The 14,999-nt window shown below is 28.2% G+C and overlaps 1 protein-coding gene across 1 annotated transcript; it reads right to left on the bottom strand.

The window, feature by feature from the left end:
- Window positions 1-2,253: 2,253 nt before the first annotated feature.
- Window positions 2,254-13,770, bottom strand: LOC100167685 (nuclear pore membrane glycoprotein 210). Its single transcript, XM_001943330.5, has 18 exons — window positions 13,327-13,770; window positions 12,574-12,848; window positions 11,850-12,049; window positions 11,631-11,762; window positions 11,242-11,555; window positions 10,908-11,174; window positions 6,283-8,560; window positions 5,996-6,217; window positions 5,756-5,941; window positions 5,498-5,683; window positions 5,273-5,425; window positions 4,405-4,620; window positions 4,052-4,331; window positions 3,277-3,506; window positions 3,057-3,215; window positions 2,781-2,973; window positions 2,661-2,711; window positions 2,254-2,574 (listed from the first exon to the last, which is right to left on the bottom strand). The coding sequence occupies exons 1-18, from the start codon at window positions 13,485-13,487 to the stop codon at window positions 2,462-2,464; spliced, it is 5,616 nt and encodes a 1,871-aa protein (XP_001943365.2). The 5' UTR covers window positions 13,488-13,770; the 3' UTR covers window positions 2,254-2,461.
- Between the last annotated feature and the right edge of the window lie 1,229 nt (window positions 13,771-14,999).

Raw genomic sequence — 14,999 nt, forward strand, 5'->3', positions numbered from 1 at the left:
TATTCTAATATTTATAAATCAACATTTTCATGAAATAACAGTTAAAATATCAGTACCTATAGTTTAAAAATTCTAAGAAAAATAATTTTATGAAACAAAAACAATTTTGTTTTGAAAATAGAATTTTCAAACAAATGTAATATATTAAATGGATCACTCTGTATATCTAAATAATATAATTATGTAATGCGGCAGTCGGGCAGTGCCCAATTAATGGCTGCTGGCGTTAAGTATAGTTTGAGCGCTGTTGCTTGTTAAAACTTAGGAACAAACGTGAGGATTTTGGTGATGTCATCGTCACCGACTATTGCGGTTGTTTTTGTGTAGTCTCATTCTACAACACTACAGACTCCCGGTTAACGGGAGCTTACAATATATTATGATACCTAACACATTTCCTACTGGTTACGCCTTTTCACCCATAATTTCTTATACGTTGTAGAATGTTTAACAAGGCCCATCACTCATTAGTGATCTCACAATTTATTGTTGACTCAATGCTGTTTGAAAACTTATACAAATCATTAATTGTTCAATGTAATAACATCGCGTAAAAATTAAAATGTTTATCATCTGATTAATGTTTTTGTTTTTTAATTTTTTAATTTTTAATATTTTTTAATATCATACATTTTTGTAAATCATTATTCATTGGCAATAAATAATAATATTGTATTGTAGTATAAATTGTATAATACATAAAAATATAAATCATTTAATCATTTTTTTACAATACAATTTTAATTATAATTACAATTTTGTTTTAGAGCATATTTTAAGGGCATATTTTGGTAATTTTTAGGGCATAACTGCATATATATTTTATAGATTTTTAGGGCATATAATTGTTGGCCCTAATTATAAGCATTCAATAATTAAAATGCACAAAGTTATTACAGAGATAGAGTAAGCAGGAGAATTTACAGGTCATTAAAAAATCTAGAGAGTTTACTTTTACTATAGTCCTAAAAAAATGTACCGTATTATTTGAGTACCTATACACAATACACGCGTAGGTGTACTTGAAAAAAATAGGTACAAATTATCACAACTGTAATTTAATTAAAAAGATATTACCGTGTAGGTAGGTATCCTAAATATTGACTATTACCTATGTACCGATTATGCATTTCAAGACATAGGCCGAAATCCATAAAAATTTCAATGGGGCCAAGATTTTCATTAACATCAAAGTGAGCGGTGGTGGGACTGCGATTCCCCACAACTAAAAAAGGATGGAGATTGGCGGACTTTTTTTGATGGGGGGTTAATCCCCCTCCCCCGCTTTCCACCCATGTTTCAAGACTTGTAGCAAGGTATGCATGTATTGTACGTCCACATAGTAATTATTAGGTACTATAGCAACTAGATAGGTATACTAATTAGGAATTCTTAAGATTCTTTAATCCCTAAATATAAGGTTAGCTAAGTCAGGTTTGACATAATTTAAGACATGAGGAATGTCATATAGATTACGATGTAGATATATTTTAACTACATTGATACAGTTAATAGTTATAAGTTATAACTTATAAATGTGTGGGATCCATCATGAAAACATAACATTTATTTTAAACTTTTTAAGAATATACAATATACATATTATATTATTATTATTATTATAAAGTGGACGCATTAATAATCCCTTTAAAATTTTTGTTTAAAACTCTACTAAATACCAATTAACAACCAATACAGATTTAGAAAATGTTGGGTCAGTAGAAACTAATTTACTTTGTTTTCAATGTATGTTAATGTTTTTTAATGTATGTATGTTTTTAATAAATTTGATAGAATCTAGTTAACAAACAAATGTATTATAGGTACACTGATTTCAATAAGGCATTTGATTTTGTAAGCCAGTAACCTCTCTGTTATTTTTAATACTTACATATTGTAATACATACCTACTAAATATTTTTTGATCATTATAATATATAATGGATTATATTATGTAATGTTAATAATGTAAAAAAATAATAAAAATAAATTGTTGTAACTATTTAAAATTTTATAATGACTTGCAATTTATAAGTTTGTGGTATTATTTAATTAAATGTATTAAATTAAACAACAATTTATTAATATTAAGTGAAATGAAAAAAAATTATATTTTAATTAATATTACATTTTATTAAGTGTTATAGGCTATATTATAATATATCTGAATTCTTATACATTTAATAACTCACTTAGTTCTATCAAAAAATGTTGTTAGTTAAAAGTTACCCAACAAATACATACAATACAGTGTCAAACAATTTACAAATACATTTCATATTAAGTTTACTTTGTTTTTTTAAATATTACATTATAATTACAGACATATAAATGCTACAGGTCTACAAAAGACAACAAGTATACTATTTACAGAATAACATTCACATTATACATTAAAAAATAAAGTTATGAACTGTTTGATATCAGACTAAATTTTGCGTGTCATGATTAGTTAAATTTATTATAATCTTTTAAGAGATCTATTCAAATTCAATGCAGGTGATCTATTGTGATCGGTTGAACAATTTCTGTTGTAGAAAGCCACGTGTGTAGGAGAAGGTGAATTTTGTGGGCCTAAAACACAATAAAAAATTATATAATTGCCTTGTTTTAAAGAAATTATTATTTGATGTTACACTTTCATACACACATAAACTTACTTTTAATTAGAGGAATATATTTGCTGTTAAATGAAAATCCATAAAAATAAACTGCAAAACCAATTGAAAAGTTTTAATACAACAACTACATGTTGAAGAAATAAATAAAATAATACTTACCAACTAAGGATGTAATTATTATTGTAACCAAACCAATGATGTATGGGTTCGAAAATATGCTATTTGAAAAACCAGAGAACAGACCAGGTATTGGTGACTGTTGAACTTTTTTGGTGTCATGTTGATTTGCATTGGGTAGTTTAGGTCTTGAAAAATCATATTCATTTAAAGAACGTGATGTCACAACAGGTACCTTTAATTTTTTTTTAAAAGGTATAATTATTGTTATTAATAACTATTATGTACAATTAATAAACTAAGAAACCATTCACAAACCTTAATGTTTTGGTAAGTTAAATTTGAAGACACGAGAATGTGAATATCAAAACTTTGAGCATTCCAAAAGTTATCATTAACATCAAATGAATACACTTTTTCATTTTGACTTTCATTTAACAGTATTGGAAGCACACACGAATCATTACTAGATGTAACCTAATTATAAAAAGCGTTAAATGGTACAATAATAGAAACTTAAGAAAATTCTAATTCTTACCTTGATTTGAGATAGAACTTGTGGTAAACCAACTATAATAAGTTTGTCTTTGCCACTGAACTGACCAAAAAACAACTCTTTTTTGTTGATAAAGACTGATGGTAAAAATTGAATACCCTTATGCTCAGTAAATACACTACCAGTAGAAACCTGAATGGCTATTTTAGCTTCAAAGAGACTCAATTCCTGGTCAATAATTGGAAGGGGTGTCAACTTACAACTATAAAGACCTAAAAAAAATATATATAATATAAATATTGTCACATGCATAATAATATGTGCAATGTAATTATAAAGTACATATTTAAACATCTTAGACTCGGCCAAGTACATGGTTAGAAAACAATGATGAGAATTTAATAGTAATTATTGGCAATACTTTGTTGAGGGCTAAATAAAGTTAAAAATGCAAATTTGAATACTAACACTGGTAATAAAATTACTAATGAGTTAAATCTTGGAAAATAAATGTTTTGGATAAATTAAACTAATGCTACAATATGGATCAATCAGTTATTGATCTATATAGTATTCTGGAGTAAAAATTAAGAATAAAACAATACACAATTTATCATAATTCTGGATTAGTGTACAAAAGAATAGTAGGTATCTCCTCTAAAATCATAATTTTAATTCTTCTAATTATCAAAAAGGGTTAATGGAGTAATATTGAAATAATCATAATTCTATACTCCTAGCAAAGTTATCATTAAACATTGATAATAATAAATAAAAATTATAGTAGAAAAATATTTCTACAAAATTATACAAATACCTGTCTTTGTATTAAAATTAGGACTGACATCAAACACACGACTTATTGAAGGAGTTTTAACTTGACTAGATAAAACAGACTCAAAATGTACATCGCAAACAAACGGAAAACGTTTAACTGTATTTTCACGACTAGAACAATCATCATCACGCCATTCCCACATATTTCCTTTTTTATTTTTAACTAATGAAACCGACTCTTGTTCGTTCAGTAAAATTAATGGAATATCAACAATAGCACTGTTGCTTAATATCTTTTTCTCAAAGGGTAAAATTATTATCTAAAAATGTACATTCAATTAAAATATAAAAATATTAAATAATAATTATAAAAAGTTATAGCACTATACATACAGTTTTAATTGGTAAAATATTTATGCTTGTAGATGTTGTAAATTTATTATTAGAATAAGTCACAAACACTTCTGAAGGTGCCATAGCTACACTAAATCCAGATGAATTATCAACCACTAATGTTTTCAAATTATCTGATAACCACTCACTGGCATCTTCTTCACTGAATTGTACAGGCATTAAAAAACATATAACATCTCCAACAGTAACAGTAGCCTGCAAAACAATTAACAGATAAATCGGGAAATATGTTTTGGATAAATTACTCAATAAAATTAATGAAATTATACCTAATATTTTTTTTAAGTAAATATTAATGCAGATTAACATTTTTTTCAAGTTGAAAATTATATAACTTTAATCAAATTGTTATTTACTATTAAGTATATAATTTATAGATATTGATATAAATCAATGAGAAAATTCAATTATATATTAAGTGACATGGCACATGATTACATGACACTGAATAGAATTACAAATTTTCAATACTCATAAATAAAATAATTTTAATATAATCAAAAACTTAATTGACATCTTAAAATTAAATTGATACTGACTGTTACATATAAACTCAAATGTCTTAAATATTTGATATACTAGTAGGATTTATAGATACAAAATATACAAAAAGTATATAATTTTATCATCTTTATAAATAAATGTATATTGTTGAATTAATAAACAGGTATAATATCAGACAACAACAACAACAACAAGATTGTCAAGGCGTAATTTTAATAAAAAGGATTTTATTGCATTTCCTATTTTGTTTTTAGTTATAATTTTAAGTAAGTGATAAATGTAAAATGTATATCTTTAAACAGTAATAAATAATACCATATACTATATTTTACTGATTACATACTTTATTTGGATATATAAGATGCTCAACATGAAATTTAATATAATCTTCTTTGAAATGATAAACTCCATCATCCCAAATTTTCAATATTACTTCACCAGATTCAAACAAAGAAACATCCATAATATGTTTTTGATCACCCGGTGTCATTGAAATCTTTTTGAAAAATAAAATATTAATTATTATTCAAAAGTTTAAATAATAAATACTAAATAGACACTTTCATACCTTATTTTGATGACTTGTAAGGAATTTTAAATCAGAGTTAACAGCCTTAAACTGAGTTCCTTTTTCATCATGATAAGAAGTTATTAATTTTAAATTCATTCCACTGGGTAGAACAGACATTTGTGAAGAATCTTTAGAATTTATATTGGTTTCAATATTTATCATAATATAGTTTACACGTTTTACCTATAAAAATAATAATATAATGATTATTTTGTTTTAGTGCCATTTATTTAAATAAAAATTTAGTATATTTACTTCAATGGGCACATCTAAAGATTGTGTTATATCAAAATCTTCTGTTGAAGTAATAAATACATGAGCACGTCCAACTTCATTTGTTGTTTTAACGTTTCCAGAGTTTTCATCAACAGATATTGCCAATGAATTATGACTTCTATCTATTTTAGAATTACCAATAATCCGGAATGATTGTTTGGCTACCTAATAAACAAAATTAATTAAAATACAGCTGAATCAACAAATCAGTTTACTTACTTTGTTTTTATTTGTCATTAATGTGAATTCAGTATTTGGAGTAACTAGTAAACTATTTAACAACAAGTCATGTGAAATTAAATGTAACTCTTCATACACAGTTATATCGATAAAATTGGTAAAAATAACTTTTGTGGATGGGTCCGTTACAGAAACACTAATTCTAGTGTTTCCCGGTTTGACAGCACGAACACGAATTGATATTCTATCTTGCTCTCGTACCTAATATACAAAACCACATAATTTAATATTGTAGTGTTGTAAAAAATGTACAAATAAATATTTACTAGTATTCCTGTATTTTCCAAAATGTCATAAATTTGAACAATTCCAGCTGATGATGTGGTCCAATGGAATACTAAAGATGGATGAATAGTACCAATTATAATGGGATTTAAAGAGTCAGGAACACCACGTACCCAAGCTGGCATCACCTCTCCTACTTTCAATTTTAATAATGGCACTTCAATTTTAACATTATTTAATTTAATTACTCTGATTGTTATTGTATCTTTAGAATATACAACATTCATTCCACTTATCACATCAACACCTACAGCCATACCAGTTATTGTAACAGTTCCTACTTTTAAACCTTTGACTATTCCTCCATTTGAAACTTTTGTAATTTGTTCATCTTCAGAAATAAATTCAAATACACATTCTAAATGTGGTCCACCAGAAACTGTTAACTGATAACTTGATCCAACCGCTAATGTTAAATTTTTAGGAGATAACCGAAGTTGAGAATAAACTTGAATAGATGTAGTTTGTGTGCGAATTTGTTCCATAGGAAACGTATCAGCAACAAAATATAGATTTGTTTTGCCCAATGATGATCCCATAATTGAAAATTCTGTCTCATATGTCTTTTCAGGTTTACTCAATTCTGGTTTAATTGTCAACATGGAATTTATATCAATTACTGGTCGAATATTTACTACACCCGGCTGAATGGGAAGAGAATGGCCTTCAGAATCATAGAGTTTCACAATAGCTTTTATAGTTCTTCCAATTTCAACAAAAGTATTTGTTAATAATAACATGTTATGGATATTTCGTACTTTAAATGTAGCTTCAGCTGGCTCAGATCTGACACAAAGATCTTTAATGCTTATTACTAAATCTCCTGGGGCTAATGGACTTATGTCTATTTGTCTTCCTCCATTATGTGTTACTTTGGCTACTATCTGTGTATTTAACTGTATTTTGAAGTATCCACTCCCCTGATGACCATAAATTGATTTTGTAATTTCTGGATTATTAATAACCAACATTTCTTCATGTGTTAAGCGAGGATTATCAAATAAAAGGATTGATATAGAATGTTTAATTGTTGGAATTATTTCATATACTTCATCATTAGATGTTAAAAAAGAACCAAACCGTGAGCTATTTGGAACAAATGGTCTCTTGTATCCAGTTAACTGGAAAACAGCCTCAGTAGAGCCTTCTTTCTTTAAAGGTTCTAAAATACTAAAATGATAGTTGGGAAATTGAAAACCATACTCTGTAATTTCATTCAAATTAAGTGAACTGATAACTCTTATAAGATCAGAATCTGTAATAACCCAGCTTGCATTTATCATTGTAGCATTATCAAAAATATTTCCATCTCCATCAATCACATTAATTCGAACAAATAATTGTTCATGTATATAAGCCAATACATTGCTAGAAGTCTTAGAAATTGGACAATCGTCTTCCGTATCTGCTACAAACACTTTTACAAACTTTGGAGATGAACATAAGACATTTACTGAAGTCTCTGATATTATTGCTGATTCAAAACTATTAATAACCGGATTACTCTTGATAGTTAAATTTGCTCGAGTTGATCCCAAACTAACACATGTAATAGAGTATGCATAGGTTTTATGTCCATCAACATCACGAATTACAGAAAGTTCATTATATGTCACGAGATTTTCATCAATTTTAAATTCCACTTTATAACCAGCACTATGGCCCAACCAAGGTTGAGGGCCTCCATAGAATAACAATGTAGTTGAACAACCAGGTGCTAGAACTGTAAGTCTAGATTCTGGACGTAATGGAACTAATTTTTTATATGTACTTACAATAACCGAAGCTTTTAATACTGTACTACTTGTATGAAAGGTGACAGTTATTTTGGAAGAAGCCACTGACTCCGAACGTAAAGAAAATGCTGCACAAGATTTATTCAAACTATGGTTGAAATGTTGTAATGTAAATAGAGAGCTCTCAATTTCAATTTGAAATTGATCATGATTGCATGCTGTAACACTTATTTCTTCTTCAACACCAGGTATTTTTGCAAATAGTTGCAAATATAAAATAATATTTTTGCCTACTTCTTGTTCTACAGGATGAGCAATTATTTTCAAATCATCTGGTACAAGAACAAAAATATTAGCACTATCTTGATTTAATGAATCTCTTGTCATTTCAGCCGATATATATGTTTTTCCTAATCCTTGAGCTGTGACAAGTCCATTAGATGAAACAGTACTTACAGTAACATCATCACTATTCCAAGTGTATTTATTGTCTCCACCGGTAGCTTTTAATGCAAATTGTAATCTGAAATTTAAAATATAAACATTTAGATAATCAATTATAAATTATAAGCAAATCAAACCATATTTGAATAATTTAAAGGCTGTCTTATAATAAGTGGTCTCATGGCCGCTGTTTAATAGTATTTTCTATACTGTTTCTACAGGGAAATACATAGAGGTTATAAATGTAGGTATTTTTTTTATTACAGATATAGTCCACTAAGAGTAGAGACCAGACTATGTTCTAATAAATGAGGAAATAAGATATTTTTATGCAATAACAATTAATGTGAAAAATCAAAATAAACAATTAACAACTTAAACCAACAGATTTCATGAAAAATCAAACACATAGAAACAATTTATTTATAACAATATACTTACTATCTATTTATTGTACAGAAAAAATATATTGTACTGATACTGTTAATACCAGTCGTAAACAAATAAGTAAAAGGTTGGGCAAATGGGTGTCACTCTGCTGTACAGTAGTTTACAAGTGGGTCACTGTAATGGATAGTGTTAAATTTGAATTCAATAATATAATATAATTTTATAAGAAAAAATATTTTGAGCAAAGACTGCCAGTCAGCCTATGATATTATTAAGTATATTTGATGATATTATTGTGAATTTATACATAACCTATTTACGCGGAACCTTGTTTTAAATTTTGAATCCTTAGCTATAAAAGTTGAACATTTTATACATTTTTGATTACAAAATAATTATTGAATTTTATCAAAATTCAGACTTTAAATGCTTATAAAAAAAATTGTGCATATGTATTTTTAATATTTTTCAACTGCTATTTAAGCAATACATCAGGAGCCTTGTATTACATTTTTATGCTTCTTGGCCCAACATATAAAATTTTGTTGATATTTATAGAAAAAAAAAAAACTAAAAAAATTGAAATTTGAAATTTTCTGTAAACAGCTCAGAACAAGTCAAAATATTTAAAAAATGTTACAAGTATAGGAATTGATAAAATAAACAAATTATATAAATATCAAGTATCTACGGTTATTCGTTTTTGAATTACAACAAAATAAGAAAATTGCTAGGTTTTACTGACCCCAACCGTAATGACAGACACAAAAAAATGACACATCATTGTAAAATCAACATTCATTGCTCCGCTCAAAATCTAAAAATTGTTATCTCACATATAATTTTTTTTTTTTAAGTAAGTACCTAGGTGGCTAGGTACTACTGATTGTTCAAATAGAAAGAATTTATTATTCTTTATAACAGTGGTTCTTAACTTTTGTAGATCACGGACCCCCCGATGAAAGATATCTAGAAATCGCGGACCCCCCCTTACCAAATTTTTTTCGAATACCTTTTTTTTTTACAAAACATCTCATGTTATCATAACCAAAATTATAATAATTATTTTATAAAGAAATTACCTAAGTAGACTTAAAAAAACATACACATTTATAATTATTAAATATTACAATTAATTTTTTATAAAAATGTTAAATAAAACTATAATTGGAATACGATCGATCAACTGCACTTAGTGGCAGTACCTAAATATAAGACTGTGGAGTACAGTGCTGTATGCGTGTACATTTCGAATGAACAAGAAAAACTGATTATTTAATAAATATTAATAATACAATTATTTGGTATAAAATCCACTTATTATATATAATATTATGAAGAAAAAAAATAATAATAATCCAACAATATTGTAATAGTGCATTCGTGTCACTTATTGACGTATGTTATGTGTTAAGACTGCCGCGGACCCCCGATATGAGTATCGCGGACCCCCAGGGGGCCGAGGACCACAGGTTAAGAACCGCTGCTTTATAATATTTCTAATATTCTTATAGTCTAAATTGGGATGGACCGATACCACTTTTTACCGATATTCCGATTTATCAGAAAACCAACATTATCAGCATAAGCCATGAACCGATATTAATAGATAACGGATACTACCAACCAATATCAGCTATAACCAACATCCGATAATACAATTAATTTTTTGTAATTTTTATTGATAATACATTCAAAACTTTATAATCAGTGCTATTTTGCTCATTGATTTCATTGTATTTTTTTTTTGGTATCGTTTCAAATACCAATACATTTGATACCACCGATATTGAGTGTCGGTTCTAGTATTGGCCCATTCCTAGTCTGAATATGCATTTTGATGCTAAATACAATTTTGTATGTACCTATATTTGTTGTTAAATGAAACAAGTAACCTTAGCCAAATGGTACTGTTTAAGATTTGAATTTTGAAAAACTATTATTTACCTAAGTAAATATTAATTTTTTATTTTTTATTTTATATAATTTAATAAAAATTATAAAACAAAATCCATGAAAAAATTTAAAAGGATTACCTGTTGTTTAGATTTGCATGCCATGGGAAAACAATTAAATCTGGTTTAACTTTCACTTTTGAATAAATTGATACAGAAGTTGTTGCAGATGATCTAGAATCTTGATATGGTTTCACTAATGATGCTTCTATTTGCGGTACTCCTAATTTAATAGGTTGGACAATAACATATGATCCATTAGTTACAGTACTTAATACTTTAAAATACTCTTCAGGTAAATCCATTATTACTTTAACATTGGGTCCAATGTTAATGGACTGATTATGACTAAAGAAAAATAATAAATACAAATGGATCATTAATTTTTAAAGTAATTATAAATTAAATACATTACTTGTTAAATAGATGAACTTCCAATTCGTATAAACCATGAATGATTAAATTACGGCGATTGTAAGGTTTAACAACAATTGATAAATAATCTACATTAGAGATACTAACAAAACTGCTGATTGATTTAGGAATAGTATCGTTTTTGGATTCAGCGTGGTTATCAATTAAATTTAGCCTAACTTGACCGCTTTTGAGACCACGGAAGAGACCAGAGTCATTTTCAATTTTCAGTAAGCCTGAATTTGAAGATTTATCCGTTTCTATAGAATATTGGGTGGAGGGTAGTTGGATCTTTACTAATTTTTCATTTTGAATCTATTCAAAATAATGTAAATAAATCTCACTAAACAATATTACAAATCAATACACAATAATTAAAAGGTTAATTACTTGATATATATCTATATGGATAAGATCACCAGGTAAGATAACAATATGGGATGGTTCAAGTCTTAAATTTGCAATGACTGATAGTTCAACTTGTGTGGTGGGCTCATCAAATGTAGACAATTTTACAGAAACCTGAAATATATGTTAATTAAAAATTGAACTAATTTAAGTACCTAATACTATATAAAATAGTTTGAAATTTATAGACAATTGACATACTAATGCTGATCCAGTTTTAACTCCTTCGACAAGAACCATATGACCTTGCCTATTTTTCTGATCTAGATCATAAAGATCTGGCGGAGTTCTATATGAAGAATCTTTAAATGATATGAATTTTAAAACTGTGTTTATAGGACTTCTAAGCACTTTTAAAGACCAATTAAATTCTACACCATCCAATGTTGTAAATTTATTTCCTAAAATAAAGTAAAAAGATGACTGATAAATAAATTACACATTGGCCACACAGTTTATCGTAGTACTCAGCACTCATTTTTTACATTAATCTTACTTATCTTAGTTTTAAATATTTAAAATTGGTAAATAATTAATTATTTGTCCAATGTAAGATTGACAACGATAAATTTAGATAACATTTTCAGAAAACACTTCAATATAAAAATGTGTTTAAAGATACTGTTTCTTACTTCAAATAAATTTTAGTGGTTGTACCAATAATATGGGAGAAATAATTGTATCTATGACAAATTTGTAATTTTAACAAGTACTATATATAGGTACGATCGAGGGTATAGTTATTTGGACTATCAGCTAAAATAAAATATTACAAAATGATAAATATCCTTGAAAATAGTTAATAATTTATTTTTATTTAGTTTGTACCAATAGTATTAGTAGGTAGATTTTCAAGAGTACAAATAACAGGATCTTAAATGCTTAACTTTGAAAATTATACTGATCTTAGATTACAAATAAGTACCTTGATCATCAAACGCAGATACTTCAAAAAGTTCTGGCGCATCTCCAACAAATAACTCTCTCGTCTTTGTAACAATCTGTAAAGACTTTATAGTATCAACAATGACATCACAACGTATTGTTTCACCAGAATTAGCGTCTTCTGCAAATATGATTGCTATTCTGCGAACTTTCTCATTTGATAAAGAAGACACAGAAACTTTGCTCGAACATCCAAGCAATGGATTCACATCTAAGGGAACGAGTTTGATAATGTTGTCACCTCTGAATATTGACCTAGAAAATCACTGATATTAGTAAACCTACAGAGTTAGTTATAGACTATGGATAGACTTAGTGCCTGTATTATAATCATTGAACTAAGGTTAACCACCGAATTCGGCTGGTAAAATCAGCGGGTTAGGCATGACCGAGGTTTAAACTATGATTGTAAAACAGGCCCTTAGTGGCATAATTACGGGGTGTAAGGAAGAAACTTGCCCTCCCTTGACATTTCTTCGGGGGGTGTGGGGGCACTGTAAATTACCTAAAAAATGTAAGCCTGATATTGCTCACATAAATGGGTTGTTACCCGTTAATAATCAGAGGAAGATATGGTATATTGATGATAAATGTAAAACATTTATTATAAATAATTATTCCATGATATGTTATAAGTAGGTATTTTACTATTTAAAAGACAAGGATTCTGAACATAAGTATAGGTATTAGGTATGTGCAACATAAAATTCATAAGCAATTTCTTAACACTTACCATTTGTAACAGCCATCGTCTGTAACTTCTATATTAAATTTCACAGTGAACGTGTCAAATACCGGTAACAACACACGGGGAACGTTGAGTTTAGATCCAAAAGTATTATTAATACATAAAATGCCAAGTAAGACAATTGTCAATAATTTCGTTGGAAACATTGTACCGATTTTTTGTGCTTAAAATTTTTAAAAGTTCATAACGAGAACCAAATAAATAGATAACCGTTAAAATAGACAAATACAAATCTAACTTGAATTTTACGTGAAAATCTCGTCAATGTAAACTTTTAAAATTTACATTGTGAATATTAATTATTAAATTATGTAAAACTATATAAGAAAATATTTATCTGCAGTCGTGAATCGTGATTCAGCAGACAGTAAAACACTAAAATACCGTGTAAAAAGCAAGTAGCCGTTAAAGATAAAAGAATGACCGACGTTTGACGTTTGTAAAAACTAACCTCTAAGTTGTTATCACTTATCATAATGGCGCAAATTGGGAAGACAAATCAACAAAACGAACTCTGGTGGAGACAACATACAAGAAATTCGCCAGCGCAAACCGATGTGCAACACCGTAACATTGTCTTATTCTGTGACATTGACCTATTATATAATAGGTCAATGTTCTGTGACCGTACCGTTTGGCGTTTATAGTGTACCTTCCTACTCGGGATATAGTTTAATATTAGTTACACGTATTAAGGGGAACCACGGCAATCGTTGCGATAGTTTCTTAAAAATCCATTACAATTAAATCGTAATTGGTAAATTGTTTGTCGTACCTACTACCTACGTATTTAGACGATTTCTGTAGCCACCATCAGCTGCTATTACATGAAAAGTAACCCGTTGTCGTTGCTACTACACCACCTTACACATTCATTTAAAAATATAAAAATTATACAAAAAAACAAATTTTTATTTCTGAAGCTTAATTGTTTATTTATGTTAATTGGGCTTGGGCGGGCTTAGCCCACCAAGTTTTTAAACGTATCTAATGTATTTTGGAACCAATCTGATACAATATACTTAGGTAGTTTTTCTTACAAAATACTCTTCTATTTAACTATTTTTGAACGAACTTTTTTCTGTTTTAACTTTTAAAGTTAAGTCCAAATAAAAGTTTTATCAGAAAATCTAAATAAGCTTAAATATTTTTCTGAAATTTTATTTTTTTACAAAATATATTTAAGCTTAAGTATTTTTTGACAATTACCTATTTACCTATATACATTTTCTAATGAACAATAGATCATTTAAAGTTCACATGAATGATAAAATTAGCAACTCAAGAACATTAAATAACGGCCTATCGCAAGGCTCGGTATTAGCACCTCTATTATTTAATGTCTATATAGCCGAACTCCCATTGACTCACTCCATTAAATTCGCATATGCTGATGACCTAGCTATCGTAACTCAACACAAAGACCTCAATGAAACAGAAAGGATACTCACAGACGATCTCATCACTCTAGGTAACTACTTCCATGCCTGGAGACTAAAACCTAACACCAGCAAAACAGAAGCGTCCTGTTTCCACCTCAACAATAAACTTGCTAGCGCTCAAGTGCTCAACTAAACATAACTTTCAACGGAGACGCTCTAAACCACAATTGTCACCTCAAATACCTTGGTATAACACTGGATCACACACTCTCCTTC

This window comes from Acyrthosiphon pisum, chromosome A1 (assembly GCF_005508785.2).
Source record: "Acyrthosiphon pisum isolate AL4f chromosome A1, pea_aphid_22Mar2018_4r6ur, whole genome shotgun sequence".
NCBI lineage: Eukaryota > Metazoa > Arthropoda > Insecta > Hemiptera > Aphididae > Acyrthosiphon > Acyrthosiphon pisum.